General features: G+C 41.4%; 1 protein-coding gene across 1 annotated transcript; it reads left to right on the top strand.

Moving 5' to 3' along the window:
• The first annotated feature begins 775 nt into the window (after positions 1-775).
• LOC137283368 (DNA ligase 1-like) lies at positions 776-13,615 on the top strand. The gene is made up of 4 exons (XM_067814829.1): positions 776-812; positions 1,683-1,738; positions 4,583-4,657; positions 13,100-13,615. Exons 1-4 carry the CDS (start codon positions 776-778, stop codon positions 13,613-13,615), a joined length of 684 nt encoding a protein of 227 aa, XP_067670930.1.
• Positions 13,616-14,451: the final 836 nt, after the last annotated feature.

Genomic DNA, 14,451 nt, shown 5'->3' on the forward strand with positions numbered 1-14,451 from the left:
TAGCAAATCCAGAAGCACACATGCCTTTAAGAATATCTAAGACCCCATATCTCACATCGGATCCCTTATAACATAAAGAGCTGCTTATCACCCTATTCGGACCCTCCCTCAACATCCCTAGGGGGTAGGACAAGAGTGAAAGGTCAAAGTCAACGCGCACCTGTAGCAACGTTGCCTCCGACGGAATCGTTCCATGAAGCAGGGGATGGACTCTTTGATCAACAATACACAACAACTGGCTTTTCACAGCTATAGTTTTTCAGTAATATGATATTAACCGAAGTGGAAGTCTTGAATACTAAGTCGAACGTATTGTGGGTGTGTGCTCAAGCATGTAAAATGCAATAAGCCAGGTAGAGACCACCCGATGCTAAATTCTCATTGGCCCAGAGAAGATGATCGCGACATGTTGCTAATCCAGGCTTACGGTCCCATGGGCTCAGTAGTGGAACCGGGTGTTAGAGGATCAGGGATGAAGTGTCCCCTTATTCAGCATCATTTGCTTCAGCATTTTATTCCCGACACCGTCAGGGGAGGGCATAAATCACGCTTAATCACACTTGTGAACAGACAAGGATCATTGCCACTTACGTATTCTCAATACCAACTCTGTTTAACACCCCGATTTAATATCAAATCAGAGAGTCGAATGAGCATTTCATTGTCAAGCGTTTAATGTCGCAACGTTAACCATTAACAATATCTTTGCGCATCTCGCTTGAATTATGAATGACGTGTGGTGGGGGATTGTGCAGTTGCAACGGGCGGCAGGTGAATGTCGCACCTGGACAGACCAGCGTTACTGTTCCCAGGTGAGAGATGCATCAGGCAATTAGCACTACAGGCACTCTCATCAACAATGCATACGCTTCCGCCAGCATCACAGATGATTAATCTGGCAAGATGATCACGTGATCAGTGCACTTGAGATTGCTATTGTGGTGGAATGGGTTCTCCAGGAACCTGGCTACCAGTACACAGCTCAGGAATTTGTAGAAGGATATTGTGTGGTTAAGGCGGCAGAAATATTAAAGTTATAGCTATCACCATCTGATACCATGCATGCGTCACTATAAGCTGCACCTTTGAATTAAAGGCGTTTAGGTAGGAAAGTGGTTTAAACGTTCGCTCATCAAGAACAAGACAAAGTTCTGCTCGTACATGGTTGGAGAAACCTTGGAAGGTGAAGTGAAGGACTTCCGTGAAACCAGGACAAAAACAATTCAACAACTGTGGCGAAAGTAGTTTGATAAAACAGACGGATATCGATATGTTGGTATATATGTTACAGTCAGATTGTGAAATCAGTCATTTCGTGAAACGACTAAGCATTTCAGTCATTTCGTGAAACGCCTAAGCATTTAAGTCATTTAGTGAAATGAATCAGAGCTGGCTGACCCTCTTAGTCATTGCATGAAACGGCTGAATTTTTAAGTCATTTCATTTCAGGTGATTTCACAAGCTGACTGTAACATTTACACGTCTTTCTGGGCGCTTCTCGTAGTTTGCTTCACATTCCATCCATATATGCTATAGTATATTCGTCTAGAAATAAACAGAAAGTTTATTTCATTATTATTGTAAGTATTTTCAAATTAAAATGCAGAACAAAAGGCTAGGATGATCCTGGTACAGGCAGACTGGTTAGGCTCATCATCAGGTCAGTGTTTTTGATCCCGCAGTTCAAGCACTGAACTGGACGTCCGCCAAGACGTCCAGTGGAACACCCCCAAAGAACGTTTGTCCTCAACACTGCAGCCTTCTGCAATGCCACATGTAAACAAAGTTGTGTTCTTTGTCCGTATCGCACTTGAACCACATTGTTTTCCCTTCCACCAACTCATTCCACACAGCGAAACCTACAAATGAAGCAAGTCCGGATTTTGTCACATTCTCAGTTCTGAGCAAACGAAGAACACCAAGAGCAACTTAATAGTGTTCCCAATCAATATCATTCACGGGTTCAGAATTTAATGATAAAACTAATTTTAAGAGTATATGAAAAAAGACATGATCAGGTAGCTATTTTGGACAGGATATGTCGGAGGATGTAAACGAAACAAAGCAGTACATAATTATCATTTTCCACGCCCCCTCTACATATTATGGGTCGTACAATGGATGGACCTTCCAGTCAAAACCACAAGCATGACGAAGATGGTAATAAAAGTCATCATGTCTCTTTAGATACTGTATTTGTGCCAGCAGTTCAAAAGGTGTTGGACAGTCATTTTACATTAATGAATGTACTTTCAATATCTACCTTTCCGTGACAGTTTCGAGTGGGAGGGGCCTCTTGTTTCACTTTTCAGGCCAACTGACTGCATCCAAGCGATGACCTTAGTAAAGTTGCCGTTCTTCTCAAATCGCTGCACATCGCTCGAGACAAACAGCCTTCCTTTCAGAAACCGAACCGGTGCCGATTTGATATAACACTCGACTGACACTAATTTCTGTATCGTGTAACTGTACGGGACCATTATCATTGACATACAGTTTAAGCCCTCCATCCATGGTTCGTTGAAGAACACTTAGGAATGCAATGTTTTCATCATGGACTGGCTTACCAAACTGACCACCAGGCTATGAAACGTGTGCATAAATGTGTGGTAACAAAGGACAATACAATTCTTCTTCTTGTAACTCCCATGGACCTTCTTCTACATCATCTGGCACCCATTCCTGTACTATTCAAGTGAATCGTTCCTGGTTTCAGCTGTAAACTGGCTCTATGCTATTAGAAACACCAGACAAAGGGAATTACAGTCGTAGACCCCGCTGATATAGCGTGTACACTATTAACAGACGCAGACAAGAAGCGGACGCTGACTCAGACCACCTTTCAGTGATACATCAGCCCACAGAAATCTACAGTAATTTGCTGCATCTATATATAATTAACGAAAACATGCATTATTAGGGAAAATTGTTTCATTGATATTATACAGCGGCCTAAACATACACATAGAAGTACGAATACATACCACTTACCTTTAGTTTCACAAACATTCATTTCCAGAATTAAAGGCACAATCTCACACCACACTTCTCCATAATGCATTTCTCCCAATAATACTTAATATCGGCCCTCAGGAAGCTAAGATGTAATTTATTCTCCCACAAATTACGTATTTTGGCTACAATATCAAACTAAAAAGTTCAAATGAATATATGCAACGTTGCATTAAATCGACTCTCGTGCCTTCTACTGGCCGAACATTATTTCAAGCGAACCCCATAGAGTTATGTCCCTTAGAGCGCTCTTTACGAACATCCTATGCACAACTCTGTGATTGAAACTAGTACAGCATACACCGACAACAACGCATGCGAAAAGTTTTCAATGTACGGAGTAATTGTTTGCATTCCATATATGACCAGTGCACCCTGTTCGGAAGCTGTTCAATTATCGATTTCAGGAAAGTCGTAAGGGGTAATGAGTCTTTTCTTTCACCGATAGGAAGCTAAGTGAGTGCAGGTTTGGTGGCGGGCTTACTCCTAGCCTTAACAATTGGACGCCTTCCAAATGTTCTCTTCCAAAAGAGGTCTTTGAATGACTTCTCTATGGTTTTTTTGTGAAAGCGGCATAAAAGCCTCCTCACTCACGAGGTTTTGTGTGACAGATGTTAAGGAGAGGACAGATTACTTGTATAATTACATGAAGAACCCTTTCACATTAGCTAGGAAGCATCTCATGGGAGCGACAATCTCGACAAGACGCTGGACGAGGAGGGAACATGGCTCTTTATCGCTAAGTTGCTGGTTTATGTTTGAACAAATGAAGTCATCGGGAAGCTATTAGCAATTATGATCGTGATTACCTGGGGACTTATTCAAATTTCGCTTTGATGTGTTATGTTTCCATGGTAACGCATCTTTCCCTTTTACCGATTTTCCAGAAGGCATCATGAGATGCTCCCTCAACTTTCTATAAGCCGATACCATAACCGCTTCAAGGGACATCCGACTGAAATATCACCAGAAAATTAGAAAATGTCTGTAGTCTTTAACATAATAGGAAGAAAGTTTGGACTCCTTTGAAGATCCGTTGGAGTGAGCAAATCTGTTTTTAAGAGTGGAATGTTTGCCCTACGGCGTGAATTGTACCCTATTACAGTCTCTATGATGCTATCTGCTTGTTATTACGGTATTCGGAATGTCTGGTCCTCGTAAACAGAAGTGATTAGGATCAGACGCTATTTTTCCAGATTTAAAACAAAACAATATCGACCATATTTTACTAAAGTGCCCTTTGTGGTCCTTTAGCACTGACTCTTCAAATCTCCAGCACCAAATTCGTCGTGCATGTTGCAGGGCATCTGGACGGTCACTCGACAGTTTGTGTGTCAAGGTATGATACCTGTACACACTTCGGTTGCATGTTGCAGGGTACTCTTCAAATTTCCAGCACCAAAGTCGTCGTGAATGTTGCAGGGTATCTGGACGGTCACTCGACAGTTTGTGTGTCAAGGTGTGATACCTGTTCACACTGCAGTTGCATGTTGCAGGGTATCTGGACGGTCACTCGACAGTTTGTGTGTCAAGGTGTGATACCTGTTCACACTGCAGTTGCATGTTGCAGGGTATCTGGACGGTCACTCGACAGTTTGTGTGTCAAGGTGTGACACCTGTTCATATTGAGTTTGTGCGTTGCAAGGTATCTGGACGGTCTTTCGACAGTTTGTGTGTCGACGTTCAACCGGCAGTTTTGTGTGTCAAGGCGTGATACTTATTCATACTGCAGTTGCACGTCGCAGGGTATCTGGTCGGTCACTCGACAGCATGTGTGTTAAAGTGAGATGTCTGCTCCTGCTGCCATTGGATACAGTTTCGCCGATGGAAATTGTTTTGATGACACAATAAGTATCGTTTCATGTTAATCAATATAGTGATGATGATATACACACCAGGCATTACCCTTTAATTCATCGGGGCGGTGGGGTAGCCTAGTGGTTAAAGTGTTCGCTCGTCGCGTCGAAAACCCGGGTTCGATTCCCCACATGGGTACAATGTGTGAAGCCCATTTTCTGGTGTCCCCCGCCGTGATATTGCTGGAATATTGCTAAAAAACTTAACTCACTCACATTAATTCATCACAGTAAATACCCGCTGAAGACAGAAGCATGTGTTATATCCCATGGCCAGGTCTTTGGCAAGGTAAGCTTAAACAGCACCAGTAGTGGTAAGATTATAAACCTATGCAAATGCAAGTCAAATACCTGTCTGAACACCGCAACCACCAGCACCACAAAGGGTAACAAACGAAAAGGGGAAACATAAGTATACTTGAAAATAGTAAATAGCGTCGGACATCAATGTAGATTTGTTCTGGCTTGGTAAAGGTACGTGGTTCTGTGGGCTCAGATGAAACCGTCACAGCAGTGTTTGTGTTGTCCGACGATTTGTCAGGGAACTGTGGCTATTTTCTACTAGATACAAAACACCCTACGCATCTACAGCTTAAAAACAATAACACAATAACCATTCTCCAGCATTACCCAAAACAGATTCACTTTACCTAATAGGCAAAAGTGAATAGAAATGACACCGGGTTTTCACGACATAGGGTATGCATGTTCCGCTTCACCACACAAAATACCTCCAAACATGTAATAAGTTATACTACTGAGACTCGATGTGCATACGGAAAATCGTCACAACCGGCATTTCCTGCACAACTGATACTAGTAGTTTTCGTGTTATTTCATCATGTCTTGTCACCATAAATTAACTGCGAAATTTTGACCGATTCTTGTCCTGTCAGTTCACGACAGGTGCCACTAGGTGGCACGACAGGGTTACAGAGAATTATACAGACTACAGTGGCCTAACTCGGTATGAAATTGGAGGAAATGCCGTGTTTTGTCTCCAAATATTCCTCGTTGACCAGCTGACACTCGGAAACAATCGGGACCTTATCAAATGCCGAGCTTGCTGTCTAAGCGATGGAACGAATGATTAGCGGATCGTAATAGCGTCATACAAATTCAATTTCCTTTTGGATCAAAACCTTAGGGACCTGGAAATTTGTCCCTGACTTAGGTTACGGGGAAAAAGACCTTTAAATGTCTTTTAAGGTTTGGGGGACAGTCATTTAAGATGATGTGAAATCAATCACAATATGCATCTGAGTCATGTAATGGCGGGGAAAAACCACCGAGGTTCACTAGAGGCATTCCTGTTCGTCTCCTGTTAAAAGCGCAGTCACAAATAAACCAGGGTAAAGGTAACGCGATATTCCCCCGATCCCTCCTCGGGGATTTGGTGTTCGTCTTCCGTACCGTCGAATCTTCTCATAACATTTGTGCAGCGGCGACATGGCAGTATAACGACGACTTCCGAGCTCCCCACAAAGGATCTTGACTTCCGGCGACAGACAACTTTGACCTTTCCGCTTCTCCCGTGTGAGAATGTAGAGGTCACCTTGAAGATGTTTAGGCAAGAACTTGGAGCACAGGAATTCCAGCCACTTTCAAATTAAATTTCCATTTTGCAGTTTTACATCGGGATGTGTCTATAGTTTATTTTTGAATAATTTACTTAATACATTTGAAACAGAAAACAACTCACCTCAGCCACATATAAGGTATAAGAGGTATAGGACTCTACGCCGAAACGTCTCTCTAAGCAATAACAAGCGATTGTTATCCTTAAAGTTGTACGCTTCGTTCTTTTCTCAAAATAGAACTGTACTATTTTTTAAAAACACCGACGTGCTGAAATAACTGACTGAACTAAGATAGAGATGACTGGACTATGTTGTGTGAGCGTTCGCCTAACACATGTGAATGATTGTAATAGTGTAATGTAATACTGTAATGCTTACATCCTTCTGATGATATAATGGTGATGACAGTATCTGTGTTTCTCTATTCTTAGTAAAGGTCATTAGGTTTAACTTGAACAAGATCCCAATACATTTAGAGTGAGTGAGTGAGTTACAGCATAGGGTCACATCGGCACTATTTAAGCCATATCATGACTAGAAATGAATACATACAGTTAGATACTATTCAGTGCTGTCAAAGGTCAATAAAAGGCAGAAAAATAATTTCACATTTACAGAAACAGAATTTTTTCTAATGACGTGTCATAGTACACACATGCAGAAAGAAAGGATTCGTTAATATATATTATCCTCCCTTAAGATAAGATTTGGGAACTCGTGGTCAGTCGAAAGGGCAATTTATCATTTAATTCATTATCATCTCAACAACAACAAACACAACAGCAGCAGCAGCAACAACAACAACATCAAAATCTCCAGTTTGGTGTCTTGGTGTATATCAGTCAACAAATTGTGGCATGGTGGCAGTAGGAACGGACACCAAGCTAAACATGAACAGGTGTTCGTTCCATAATAACAATGTTGGTTTTTAATTTACCAATACTCTACTGATCAAAGCAAACGTCCCCTCGGGACGCGAACATTGCAGGCCATGATCGTTTTCGGTACTACGATTCTTTTGCATTGATCACTACTGCAATATTTTCGCACTCTCAGGGGAACCTATGCTTTAGACAGATCTGTACCATTACATCCGCCCACCCCCCTTCAACCCCTATCCCCCTTCAAAACAACCGACGTACAGATACAGCGAAATGGGACTTGATTTTAATCTTAGACGTTGAGAAATGATTAAGAATAATGAAAATATTATGCTGTTACAAAAGAAAATATCTCTTCGGGAGCAGACGTATTAGTTTCAAATTGCCCAATCTTTGATGGTACGATCAGCACGCAATCTCTCCATCGACAGCAAATCTCTGCAATGTGTTGGATTGCGTCGCTGCAACCGGACACCTCTCATTGTCGAACATGGCTAGTAAATCATAATGAGAGTTGTGAAATATTAACATTACATTCTAAGCATTACTAGCAAAAAATGTCTGGCGTCAGGAAATCGTGGTACGTTAATATTTCATACCGTCATTAATGTGACAAACAGGACAGTGTTAGCGGCGACTGTGAAATAGAAAACGAGTGGGCCGCTTTGCCTGTCGTTGTTGAGTGTATCCCGGGTGTGTTGTATCGTTGATAATTGATATCTAAAAAACGTCTGTGTATGTCATTTTTTTATTGTCCGGCTGTAAAGGTCTCGAATCAGTCGTCAGTTTTCATTGTGACGTAGTTGTAGGCCATGATATGACCACTATTCACATTTGGGATTCAGTCGATGGGCTTCACGGTGTGACCAGTGTCCTAACTAACGCGCGGCTTAATGAATAATGCTTTATAGGGTTGGATATAGGTACAGGTATTGTTCGGGTGAGTGGGTGAGTGGGCGAGTGGGTGTGTGGGTGCATGTGTTGGGGAGGGGGGACGGGGTGAGTAGACGTGTGATTGAGTGAGTGTTGTTTTAAGCCACACCATTCCTGCTTACAATGGTGACGTAACTAAACCGGTCCGGATCAGACAAACCGGTGACTGATATTGTGAGCAACATGTAAGTAACCATGTCGACCATTACGAAGGACGCTGGCAGCTGGGAACCTGTTCCTTATATACGCCGGATTCACTCCCTCCATAAAAAGGTGCAGCTAATATTGACATGGAATACGTTACGTTTCCTCAAAGCATGTAGCTGAAATAAAACAGGTTTTTATGTGTTTGTCAGTTTCTTATTAACCTTATTCCAGCCAACTGACAGAGCCATGTTAACACAAGATGTAGAAGCATTCAAACCGTGTGTCATCAGTTTTCAATGGACAATAGAAATGTGTTTTGTCCATGTGATAATACTGTTTCATTGTGAACGTCTGTCATAGACTGATATTCTGGCAACAGTATTATGGGGCTCCTCTGTTGAATAATACTGTTATCAGCAATATGACAGCTATTTATCGACAGTCCAGTGATTGATACAATGAACACCTATTCAAACAATAGTGAAACAATTCGGTCTACCGAATCACCGAGTCTGATCAGTTATTGATTTATTGATTGACTGATTAACGCCACACTTAGCGATATATAGGGTCAGTCTTTAAATAATCGTGCCTGGACCATACAATCCAATGATGAACGCCCTAAACATCGATCCACGCAATTGGAATGCAATGAGATGTGTCAACCAAGCGAGCGAGCTTGTCCTCTCGATCCCGTTAGTCACGTTTTACGGCAAACATGGCTTGTAACGGGTATTACGAAAAGGAGAGATTGCTGGTTAATTATAGTTTCAACCGGAATCCGATCCCGATTTATTCACCGGGGAAGTTTAAAAAGGCAATAATAATACATTTGGTCATCTGATAAATGTGTAGAATATGTCATAAAGTCTTTTAATGATGTCTTTGATTTCGAAAAGTTAGAATCTCGTGTACGCTACAGGGTCATTCTTCGGTAATAAACGCCCAATTCCTCAAAATATACGTCGACATTTGGTAAACAAAAGCAAAGTTTGATTATGATAACGTCATAATATTCGTTATTGGTGCAAATCAAAACGAATCAACGATGCTCACAAGATCAATCGTTGCATAAAAATCAAGTTAATCAAACTTGCACTAGCCATTCTAATAAATAAGTAAATAATATTCTATCCCAGTTCCAAAGTTTTCTCAATTGTGGATATAAATGAGTCATTTAGTGAGTGAGCACTTAATATAAAACCTACATAGCAAGTTGAAAGCAATATTCGTCGAATCAATGCTCCACGGACTGGTCGTCCGATCTCTAGGAGGTTCCTTCTCAGGAGTGTCCATGTTGAAGACGGGAAGCTGGTACACCTATCTATAGGACATCATGGCCATGCGGCAAGCTAATCATGCTTTCGTCCACATCCTCTTCTAGCTCTTCATCAATACAACCCATGCATAATTGATCGAATATGCCAATCGGGTGTTTGTGTCCGTCTCAAGCGTGGCAGGGGGTTGTACCAGGCAACTGCTGTTGGGATGAACCAACGATACTCTCCGGTGGAACTTGGCTAATCTATTTATATAGAGATTTGTCATGAAATATTCAGACAATTTCCGACACAAGTTGCCAGCCCAGCTCATCCGCACGCAAACATTATGCGTGAGACGCGCAATGTTGTAGCATTATTCGAACTGCATCAAAGTTTCACATTTCGATAAAACCGAGGAGTTATTTAAAAATGTCAATTTTGATGAATGATGGATGTATTTCCAGCAACGTCATGCCAAGACATCGTTTGTAACCTCCTCATCCATACTAGAAATGTACATGCTTGCACGGTTATAAGAACCTCCGGTACATAAATTGTAATGTGCCTGCAAAGACTTTTCTTCAACGTTTGGCATAACTGTGGGTGAAATTTGTGTAAAACGTCTGATCCATATTCATATGAAGAATAATGCGTTAACGCTTGAGGCGAATTAGAAACAGTTAGATGAAATTAAAATACGACTATAGATCTGAACATATTCAACATTCTTGCAGGACAACTTGAACATGCTTATTGACGTGTATACTGTTGATGTCAGTTGTTCAAGATTTATCGGTTGTCGATATCTAACCATGCTCGGGAGTTTCATCTAGTGGCTATGCTGGGTGATATGCTTGATGAATGTCGGTATTTTCGCATTTGCGTAGATTAAAGCTCATGATATTAACCACTGGATTGTAAGAACATGGCGTCATCATGTACATACAGTTGGAAGACGCCTGAGTGCCGTGTTATAAACAAAGAGAGAAATAAGAGTTGTTTCGCCAAACACTACCTGTTTGATCCATCCACTACTGAACAGTCAGTGCTTTCACAAAATAATAAAATATATTACCTACTCGATTATATTTTTAAACAATTCCCCTAGTTGTCAGTTTGAACGACACCACATACACCAACACGCAAATGTACGGGAGATGTACATCGAACGTCTAGTTGTCTACCTGTCAACCTTTTTATATCGAATGTCAATCCAGCTGTCACATCTAGGGCCATCCTTTTTGACCAAATCATATTTGCTACGGTCATTGTGAAGGCAGTCTGCCCAAAACATGTTTCACATATACAATCTTTTCAGCCCATGTATCGGATTTATATAGATGTCATTAAACATGTTTCCCATTCCGAAATCTACGGCCCTATTCACTCCGGTATGTAGTCTATAACAAACCCATCAGGTGGAACTGTTTTCATTCCCAGTCTACAGAGCAGCTTGACTTGTTCCTTGTAAGATCACATGTCAAAACTGATCCGTGATCGACAATAGGGGACATACAATTTGAGTCTGACCTCGGGTCAGCTGGCGAGAGGACAATCCGAGGTGTCCACTCTGGTCACTATACCAGAAGGACGTGCCAATCATAGGACGGGGTCTCTCATGTGGGTATGGGCGCAGTTTCTGCCTCGTTTCACTCTCGCGGGATACGAGAGTTGGGATAAGTTGTCAGGGTAATAACGTCGTACCTCCTATCGTCGCGTCACGTCCTCTTGTGGTTATGATATGTACTATGGTCAGTCTATTTCATAGGTCATAGGTCACAGGTCACAGATCACGGGACAGTGTCCTAGTATGAGTGAGAGTATTTTACGACATCGCAAAGCGTTCCGCTTGACTACACTTACTCCCGAACTCTGACCATCGAGAGAGTTACATGAACTGTTTTCTCAGCCGAAACTTTGTAAGATGGATGTATAACACTTACAGTATTTACAGTACTGATTCAGTACGAACTGGTTTTTAAAGTGACTTTCCGCTCAGTCCTTGACAATTGTTCAACTGCAAACTTGAAACAGTTTTGTGGATCTTAGTATCTATTCAATAAACAAATATCGATTAAATGTGAATTGGACGTAAGTGTTAGTCACATTGAACCTGTCGCCTGAGATAAGTATACTGACGAACATAAAATAATATCGTCACTGTAGTCTTCATTCCTTATCAAGCAAACAAACTGAGTGAGCGAGCTGGGTTTTACACTTAGCAATAGCAATATCAAGCAATAACATGTCAGGGAACACCAGAAGTGGTTTTCAAACTTTGTGCCCATGTGGGGAATCGACCTCGAACCTTCGACATGACAAGTGAATGATTTAACCACTTGGCTCAATTAAAGCAATTACGACTACATCTTGAGCATGTGTTTATGAATCATTATTAAATAGTGGCGACATCATACGTTCATTATCCGTTGAGCGAATCTTGCTCTCGGGTGGCTCCCGAAACAAACACAACCAAATGTTCAGCTAAAGAAAATCGGGGACTTATCTTGCAAAACAGGACATCAATTTGTTCTCCTTTCAGATCTTTATTGAAACCTTCTATGATAAAGGCGAGAGCGTATGGATATCAATTTATCCTTGTTTTGAGTGAGTATATTCTTAATCTTTCATCATCGCCTTTAAATGTATCACTCCATTCGATGTTGTCACCTTCATCAATAAATGTTCAAGCATGAGTCGTATAAAGCGTTTAGAAATCTCCTTTAGAAGAACATGTTCGATTGTTTTACCTCACTCATAAATGTCGCTGTCTGACTGGCTTAACGCCCTTCTATTATTTTCAATGCACCCCGTTTATCAGCGAAGTGCATTGCAGCACACCCCGCTGCCAATAGCAACTCGTTCAGTACTTCGCGGTAGTTACCTTTTTCATCTCGAATAACATTAAATGACGCCTAATGCATGGAAATTACCGATGTTTTGCGAATGGAAATCGGTAGAAGGGAGATGACTCTAAATCTGTTTTGCTTGTGTCGTCCGCAAAATCTACGAAAACATTTGACTCACTTTCCTTTACATAAATTTTGACAAAAACGTTCAAATGTAGTCCCTGTGGATATTATGAAGGGGAATTACATCGTGGCGACCTTACTAAGACAATACCTAAGGGAGAAAATAGCAAGGTGCAAGATTCGAATCTTGATTCACACAGTTTGGCTGAAGTGTACGATCCGATACCAATGCGTCAAACAGTTCAAAATTAACATTGATGTGTTCGGTAAAATAGATACTGGTCACTCACTGGTAAAGGGGGGTCCATGGGTTGAGGTACCCTCGATGGTTGTTTATGCTCCCTGAACCTGAAGTATAAACAGTATAAGCAGTATAAGCAGTATAAGTAGTATAAGCAGAAGCAGTATAAGCAGTATAAGCAGTATAAACAGAAGCAGTATAAGCCGTATAAGCAGTGTAAGCAGAAGCAGTATAAGCAGTATAAGCAGAAGCAGTATAAGCAGAAGCAGTATAAGCAGTATAAGCAGTGTAAGCAGAAGCAGTATAAGCAGTATAAGCAGAAGCAGTATAAGCAGAAGCAGTATAAGCAGTATAAGCAGAAGCAGTATAAGCAGTGTAAGCAGTGTAAGCAGAAGCAGTATAAGCAGTATAAGCAGAAGCAGTATAAGCAGAAGCAGTATAAGCAGTGTAAGCAGAAGCAGTATAAGCAGAAGCAGTATAAGCAGTGTAAGCAGAAGCAGTATAAGCAGTATAAGCAGAAGCAGTATAAGCAGAAGCAGTATAAGCAGTATAAGCAGTGTAAGCAGAAGCAGTATAAGCAGTATAAGCAGAAGCAGTATAAGCAGAAGCAGTATAAGCAGTATAAGCAGAAGCAGTATAAGCAGTATAAGCCGTATAAGCAGAAGCAGTATAAGCAGTATAAGCAGCTTGATCTGAAGCCAACTTCCCTCAGCATTTCTATTCTTCTGTAGACATAAGAACAGCAGTATTAGCCATCCCAGCATATCATTCATTCCAGACTGTTCACATGTCCAATTGGACCATTTGCAGTTAGGCGGTTTCCATGGTGATTCATTGTTCTGTCCTACTAGAATATGCATAGGTTTTCTGCTGCAGTGACAAGCGAAGCGTGTGTTACGTCTGTGCATCCAAGCAAACATTAACCTTTCCACAGATCCCTGGGGTGTCGACCTTCAGCGTCCAGCAAAGGTATCCCAGGATGCGACCAGCAGGGGATCTACTCCCGGGAATGCGGTTTACTGCTGACGGTGTGACAGTGCGTTGCTCCAGGTAATTATCCTGAAGAGCTTCCGTATCAAACCCTCTGGTGTTTGACTTTCCTAACAAGTCCATATGTCACCCTTCACGATATACCAGATCAAAACGGAGGCAGTATGTAGAACATGGCGACATTGTTTTCACCTTATTTCTTTTCACGAAAAAAATGAAACAAATACAACCGATATTTGGTAAGTGTCTGAAACTGCTCATCAATAATTGCTAATGTCACGCGCAGATATTACCTACCAATCATTAAAGGCTCTGAGGAAGACTTTCCCGACATATTTTTTGACAATTCTGCAAGGAAATGTAGATGACGTATCTAGTCAACCGTTGTCATTGTGCATTCAAAAGAAAACATATATAGAAAATATTTTGAAGGTTCCTACAAATCAAGGTGGCTCCTTTGCTAAAGCAAATCAACTGATCTGATATTCAGCAGTTGGAGGCTATATGCGAGCAGAGCAGAGCTTAGATTGATGGTGCCTTGACTGCAAGATCCATCACCCGCCGAGAGTATATCTAA

Source organism: Haliotis asinina, chromosome 5 (assembly GCF_037392515.1).
Source record: "Haliotis asinina isolate JCU_RB_2024 chromosome 5, JCU_Hal_asi_v2, whole genome shotgun sequence".
In the NCBI taxonomy this organism is placed as follows: Eukaryota; Metazoa; Mollusca; class Gastropoda; order Lepetellida; family Haliotidae; genus Haliotis; species Haliotis asinina.

Excerpts from the sequence above, each read along its gene's own strand:
- LOC137283368 (XM_067814829.1), top strand. The coding sequence starts at position 776 with ATGTCGCACCTGGACAGACCAGCGTTACTGTTCCCAG. Across the intron at positions 1,739-4,582 it reads GTGGAACACCCCCAAAGAAC|GGTATCTGGACGGTCACTCG; the intron begins GTTTGTCCTCAA and ends TGCATGTTGCAG. Across the intron at positions 4,658-13,099 it reads TTGAGTTTGTGCGTTGCAAG|TGTAAGCAGAAGCAGTATAA; the intron begins GTATCTGGACGG and ends CCGTATAAGCAG.